We start from the raw sequence: 7,320 nt of genomic DNA on the forward strand, positions 1-7,320 counted from the left end.
GTGCAAAGACGTGGGATCAGAAAATCAAAGGGCTGAACTTGCTTGGCATTTCTTAAGCTCAAGGAACTGAAGAACAAATTCAACCCTTGAGTTGCTTTACTTAAGGATGTTTTGGGCAGAATATTAAATGATCCTGCAAGTATTAAAGGAAGATGGAAAGAGTATAAAGTCATTGTACCGACAGGAATTGGCAGACACAGAATTTCATGAAACAACATATGAGCAAGAGCCTGTGGTGATAAAGAAGTTCAAACTGCTTTTAAAGAATTGGCTAAAAATAAGGCCCCAGGAATTGATGGTATACCAATTGACATATTTCAACTAACAGATGCTGCCCTAGATGTGCTCACCAAGTTGTGCCAAGAAATCTGGAGAACAACCACTTGGCCAACTGACTGGAGGAGATCTATATTTGTCCCCACTCCAAAGAAAGGTGATCTGACAGACTAAACATCATTTGTATCACATGCAAGTAAGATTCTGAAGATTATCCAAAAACGACTGGAGCAGCACATCAACAGAGAAACTGTCAGAAGTGCATCCTAGGTTTACAAAGGGTTGTGGTACCAGAAATATTGTTAATGTTAGATGGATCTTGGCTGAAAGCAGGGAATACTAGAGGATTGTCCGTATTTCATGGATTATGCAAAGGCGTTTGACTTTGCAGATCACAACAAACTGTGGCTAACTCAGAAGAATGGGAATCCCAGAATACTTGATTGTGCTTATGTGAAAACTATACTTGGGCAGTCATCTGACCAGAGCAAGGAAACTCTGCATGGTTCCAAATTGGTAAGGGTATCCATACCTTTTCAATCTTTATGCAAAACATTATCTGGGAGGCTAAGGTCTTTGAGGAGAAATGTGGCATTAGGATTGGAGGAAGACTCCTCAACAGTCTGCATTATGCAGATGACACAACCCTGCTTGCTGAAACTGAGGAGGACCTGATGTGCTTGGTGTGGAAGGTCAGAGGCTGCAGCTTTCAGTATGGATTGAGGCTCAGTATCAAGAAAACAAAGCTTCTTACCACTGGGCTGATTGGTAGCATGATGGTGAAGAGACTGCTCAGTTTTAGTTTGCTTGGCTTCACAATCAACACTCTTGACACCAGCAGGCAGGAATTAAGACATATTGCGAGGGGAAAAGTTTGTGTTAGAGACCTCTCTAAAGTACTGAAGAGCAACAAGGTCAATCTGGAGACTAAGGTGCACCTGATAGATGCCATGGTCTTTGCAATCACTTGCTATGCATCAGAGCACTGGACAATGACTAGGGAGGATAGGAGAATTTATGCCTTTGAGTTGTGGTGTTGGAAAAGAGTACTGAATATACCATGGACTGCTAAGACAACGAACAGGTTTGTGCTGGAAAGGGTAAACCCAGGCTGCTCCTTGGAGGCAAGGATTCTGAAGCTTTGTCTGACATACTTTGGACATACTGCAAGGAGGGACCAGTTCTTGGAGAGGGACATCATGCTTGGAAGGGTGGAGGGACAGTGCAGGAGAGAAAGACCCTCGATGAGATGGACTGATTCAGTGACTGGGGTAATGATGATAGGTGTGTCAGAGACAGTGAGATTGGCACAGGATAGGGCAGGGTTTAAGGCTGTTGTACATAGAGTCGCGGGCGACTCAACGGCACATAACATGCAAAGTACTGGCTTAAAAGGGGTTTACCTTAATCTTCTATTTTGAATTTGCATATTTCAGAAAGAAGAATTTTTATTTAATATGGCTCCTAGTAGGAGTTCAGGAGATACAGCCAGACATACACATTTAAGTGTGAGGTACTTCTGTGAATGTTGGGGAACTGACCCTGAATCACAGACATGTCTTTGGTTATTTTATAACTGGCAATTTCCCAAATTTTTTCCATCCAATTCCAAGGCAGCCACTGATGATAATAACCTACTAACCTGATATTAATTTTCCTTGTTCATATATACTGCAGCTGAGTCACAGAGACAAAAGAATCTTAAGATGAATTAATGGCAAATTCAAGGGTTCCAGATATAAATGATAGTCACTGAATGGTATGAATATATTCACTAATGAAAGTTAAGATAGCCATTAGACAAAGCTTATTGAAAAACATAGAACTATATCAACGCAAGACAAAATATACTTTATTAGACAGCAAATACACAGTGCTGTAGGTAATGCATGCCACTAGGAACCTGCATATGATCAAAGACGTGTATGCAAATGAATAGAAATATCCACCCTTTGTAATTCTTGAAGGTGAACTAAATTGTGTCCATTTCTCTTAAATGTAGTATTATAACTACCTTAATCAGAGACTTGGGCCTTCAAGCATGAGCCCAAAGGCAAAAGAACAGAACTGTACTCAGCAGTCACTTATAATATATTAGAAACAGGAGATTCACTAATTGAGGCAAATTTTCTTGCTAGACTAAAGACTTGGATGTTGAGCATTCAAACATCCATTCCTTTATTTAAATAATTAGGCAATTTGGGTATCATTTATTTTGCCAGAAGCAAACAATAGATTTTCTAGAATAGTGTAGATAAAGAAACATTTACATTTATGTCACAAATTTTGAGCTAAAATAACAACCTGAGGTAAATCTGATCCTCTTCTACTTGCGGGGACCAAGTACAGTTTCAGTTTCAATAGCTGAACTTCTTTGACAGGATCTGACAATAATGGCAAAATAATAGTATGATGCTAACAAGAATCTAACCTTCTGATCAAACTATTATGTTCCACAGATTTGTTGAAAACAATGTAAAACTGAGAGGGAAAGGCTTAAATGTTTTTCAGAGCAGTATTTTTGGATAAGGTACTTCATTTCCCTCTTCTTCTGAAAGAGATGCAGATTAAATAAATCCTTTCTGCATGAATGCATACTAGCAGTCTGTTCAACTGTTTTCTAAATGCAACGCTGTGCGTTTAAACAGTGTGCTTTAATTGAAACAAAGAGTGAGATACATAGTCAAATTCACTTAGAAATAAAAAGAAACACTACTATAACTACAACTATTACTTATCAAGTACTCCTTCCTTCTAAAAAGATATTTTTAAAGTAACACAGTACCCAAAACATCCAACTATCACTTTATTTATATTACTATGCTTAAGTTACATGGAAAAAAAAAAGACAACCAAGCAGTTTTGTCCCGTTCCAGAAAAACTTTCCAACCAACATCAAGGATGTGGTGACAAATCATTAGGAAAGGTAACATCTTTGGGTCAAGACTGACAAGAAGAATGGGCTCTGGTGCTGTGGTTCATCTCCAACAAGAATATGGCACGAGGGCCAGCGCAAGCCCTCTTAGCACTGGACCTTTAGCGCTGCACACAAATTCGGATCTCTTCTCTGAAGCTAGCAAATCAGGCGAAATAACGGGTGTTTTTTTAAAAAAAGTTTTAAAACGAAGCCCAAATAATTTTAAAAACCATGCTCTTGACATATTTTCCTTCCAAAATTTACAAACACACTGGTTTTTCACTCCATTAAGCCCAGATATTTTTTCCCTCACTTAGCCCACTATGTAGCTGCAGATAAGACTATTCTGCCTCAAGATGTAAACACAGGAAAAAAAAAGTAACAGCATCTGCATAATATTCTCTCTACACACTGCTGCTGGATGGAAAATTTAAAAAAGGGGGGGAGGGAGGAAAAAGGAAGAAGAAAAAAAAGTTCCATCTTAGATTCTCACAACCTCTTGTTCCGCAGTTCATGAATCCGACTCTGATGCTAAGGTGACAGTGTATGTAAGTAGATTTTTGTTTTCAGTGAAGGAGACCTGGGAAAAGATGGTATTTATCTCATTCTCTTCAAGAGTTATCAGAGGGTACATGCTCCTCAAAACCTTCACTCTCTCGGACTAGGGCACGTTCCAGGATCACACGACCTTCCTTATAACGCTGGCTGTCTTCAGTGGCAAACTCATAGATCCATCCCAGTTTGCTATTGCAGTTTTTGCAGCTCACGTCTCGAACCATGTGGCGGCCAGTGAGCATGACCCGATCTTGAACTTCACTGTACTGCAGGTTAACTACCTAAGAAACAGAAAAAATGTGGAAAGACATGTAAGCTATTTGCCAAACAAGTTCCCAATATTATAGTTAGTGCAGTAACTAAGCAACTTAAGAAAAACAGAAGAAGTTGTTACTCTAGTCAAAACTACAACAGTCTCTCCAAGAGGAGCAAGTGCTATTTTTAGAAGCTGCTAGAACAGGTAGACATTGAAAATTACACTACTAAACATCTAATATAATCATGTATTATTGTACTAGTCCAAGCCACACTATTTATTCATCCTGTTTATACATCTGTGCTTTACAATGAAGCATCTTGAAATTAAAGAGTTATAAATGCAGCTCTGGATCCAATTATTCTCATACATTCTTCCAAGGCAATGTTTTAGGAGTATAAATAAAGCAATCAAAAATACAAAAAAAAACCCAACACCACAAATACACAGCAGATATCCCATAATAAAGCTGTCACATTTGTTCCTTAAAAATACATTTAATACACAAATTGAGACAGAATAAGCCTACAACTGCACACACTGCAACAGTTGTCCTGAGTTCCAAGACTAAAGAAATGTCAATAATTCTGAATATTCAACAAGTAGAAAAAGTGATTTTGTTTTTTCATAAAGAGTTAAATATTAACTCTTTGGCTGAGGGCTATATGCTTTTTGTTCTACATATTCAACTCCACCTTTCTAGCATGTTGTGGTGCTATTATGTGCCATCAAGATAAGACTCACAGCAACCCTATGAACCAATGGCTCTGAACCTTCTCTATCCTAAGCCAACCTCACCGTCTCCAACACACCTGGTCCCACTGCCACATGAGGCAATCATAAATGTACTGAGTGTGGCAGTGTTCCAATAAACTTTATATTATACAAATATGCAGCTGGTTCATACCTTAAGATCAAAGCTATATTCTTTTTTTCCCCCTACATGGAACAGAGGGATGTCCACTGGAGACGTTTCCTAGGCCTTCTAGGAGGACTACCTGAATTAGTATAGTTCTTTACAATGAAGATTTGGAAATTCAATTTCATAAGTACACATTAAACCCAGGAAGTAGAATCATAAACAATTAAAAGCAAGCCAGAAAGTAAAGAAACATTTATTTTAAAAAAAAGAAACATTTATTTGTAAATTTGGGAATCTTCATGCTGGCAAACCTATGTAGGAAGCCAAGTCATAATCAGAAAGATGCTTGGTGAGTCTGAATTAGCAGCCTTCTCCCTACATGGACACCTCAGTGCTGTACCGGTCCCTTTCGCCAGTGTTGATATGGCAATCAATCCTGCATCATTACAATGAATGTTTTCTGAGGCAGCAAAGACTCTCCCTTCTTGTAGCATACTTTTTAACTTTTCAAGGCAAAAAAATAAATGATGTTGTTGTTATGTGCCGTCGAGTCGTCTGTGACTCAAAATTACATTTTAGTGATGCTTCCCAAAGCTCCCCCCTAGAACAAGGAACAGGCAATCATTTCTACAGATTCCAGCCCTTCATTATGACTCTTCCTGCTGTCTGGGAGCCACTGGAGTTGCCATCAAGTATACCCACGGAAATGGCTTTGGAAATGAAATCAGCTTTCTCACCCACCTTGTTAAAAAGAAATGCTCGGCCAGTGGCGCCTGTGAAACGGGTAGAGATGAGTTCTGAGCGGTTGGTCAGGATCGTATCGCAATTTGCACATGAAAACAGTCGAGTACCACCAATATGGTCAAGGAAAATTCTGCCCATTTTTATAGCTGAAGTGCTAAAAACCTATAAGCAAACAGAAATTAAAACATATTATAATGATAAAAATAGATGTACCTACTTGGTGGAGTGTCAGAGAGCTATACTTAAGTATCATTTGCTTTGTAGGACATAGCATGTGAAACAGCTGACCCTGCAGAGAGGGATCCAAAGTTCATGCACTGAACAAATGCAGAGGTATAGCAAAGCTAAGAACACTTCAAAAGCAGTAGTCAAGGAAATAAAAACACAGCATTAAGTGTAAGTACATTATTGGGAACATGTATAATTTGAGAAGAGTACAGGGTAGAAAGCAGGCAGAAGAAAGGTTTAAAAAAACCCAAAAATAGTAGCCTGGTTTGTGAGCACAGGCAGGGTGGACCTGTGGTCAGTAGGCACTCCCACAACCTAATAAGGTGACGGCTTGAACGGTCTTTCAGAAGTGAAACTACTATATAAAGAGAACACCATATATAAGGCACTTCTTTCAAAATGCTTTTGACAATTCCATGATGACTTTATCATCATCTCTCTTTCACAGACTGCCTATAGTAAGTTTAAAAAGGTTAGAACCCGGTCAGAGGTTACGAAGGTTTCAGGAACAAAGAGTCACAGCTCAGTTCTCTCATTACACTACACTGCCTTGTCTAGGATGGCACTCAAGATGGGCAGGCCTGGCAGCAAGAACAGACATGGGAAAGATGAGCCACCAACTAAAACATGCTAACTTGTTTGTGTTTAAGAGTCTTGCTAATGTAAGAATTTACGCTGCATTTCACTTGTTTTAAAATCAGGGGAAAAAACATAGAAAAAGTTGAAACAATGATAATCACATTTCAGGATTTAAAATCAGGAGAGTTAAAACACTTTAAAATCACTGCAATTAATCCTCCTACTAAGCAGTGTTTTTAAAGATCTAGGTATAGCCAAGAATATAGCAGAGCTTTTATTTTTAAAAGCATTTAATCCTGGATGTGGTTTTTAAATCTCATGCTTTAAATATTTTAACTATCCATTGTCATTAGAGGCCATGCAGTCAGTTCCTTAACCATGGCAATCTTAATAACAATGGGACAGGATCTGTTGTTATATGCCACCGTATTGCCTGTGACTCAAAGTGGCCTTATGTACAACAGCTCTCAACCTTGCTGTATCTTGGGCCAATCTTATTGTCTCTGACACACCTATCCCATCATGGAGTCAACCCATCTCATCCAAGGTCTTCCTCTCTTGTGCTGTCCCTCCAAGCATGACGTCCTTCTCTAAGAACTAGTTCCTCATGGCAACATGCCCAAAATACGTCAAAGCTTTAAAATCCTTGCCTCCAAAGAGCAGCCTGGTTTCACCCTCTCTAGGACAGATATGTTTGTTCTCTTAGATTCCATGGTATATTCAATACTCATCTCCAGCATCACAACTCAAAGGCACCAATTCTTCTTCTATTATCCTTAGTCACTGTCTAGCTCTCTGATGCATAGCAAGTAACTGCTAGGATCATGGCCTGGATCAGGTGCACCTTAGTCTCCAGACTGACATCACTGCTCTTCAGTACTCTAGAGAGGTCCTTGACAGTGG

At 39.1% G+C, this 7,320-nt stretch overlaps 1 protein-coding gene across 1 annotated transcript; it reads right to left on the bottom strand.

The window, feature by feature from the left end:
- Positions 1–3,064: 3,064 nt before the first annotated feature.
- Positions 3,065–5,783, bottom strand: YPEL5 (yippee-like 5 (Drosophila)). The gene is made up of 2 exons (XM_006880564.1): positions 5,608–5,783; positions 3,065–4,029 (listed from the first exon to the last, which is right to left on the bottom strand). The coding sequence occupies exons 1-2, from the start codon at positions 5,746–5,748 to the stop codon at positions 3,805–3,807; spliced, it is 366 nt and encodes a 121-aa protein (XP_006880626.1). The 5' UTR covers positions 5,749–5,783; the 3' UTR covers positions 3,065–3,804.
- Positions 5,784–7,320: the final 1,537 nt, after the last annotated feature.

Source organism: Elephantulus edwardii, unplaced genomic scaffold, assembly GCF_000299155.1.
Source record: "Elephantulus edwardii isolate Elephantulus edwardi_28Jun2011 unplaced genomic scaffold, EleEdw1.0 scaffold00009, whole genome shotgun sequence".
Classification (NCBI taxonomy): Eukaryota; Metazoa; Chordata; class Mammalia; order Macroscelidea; family Macroscelididae; genus Elephantulus; species Elephantulus edwardii.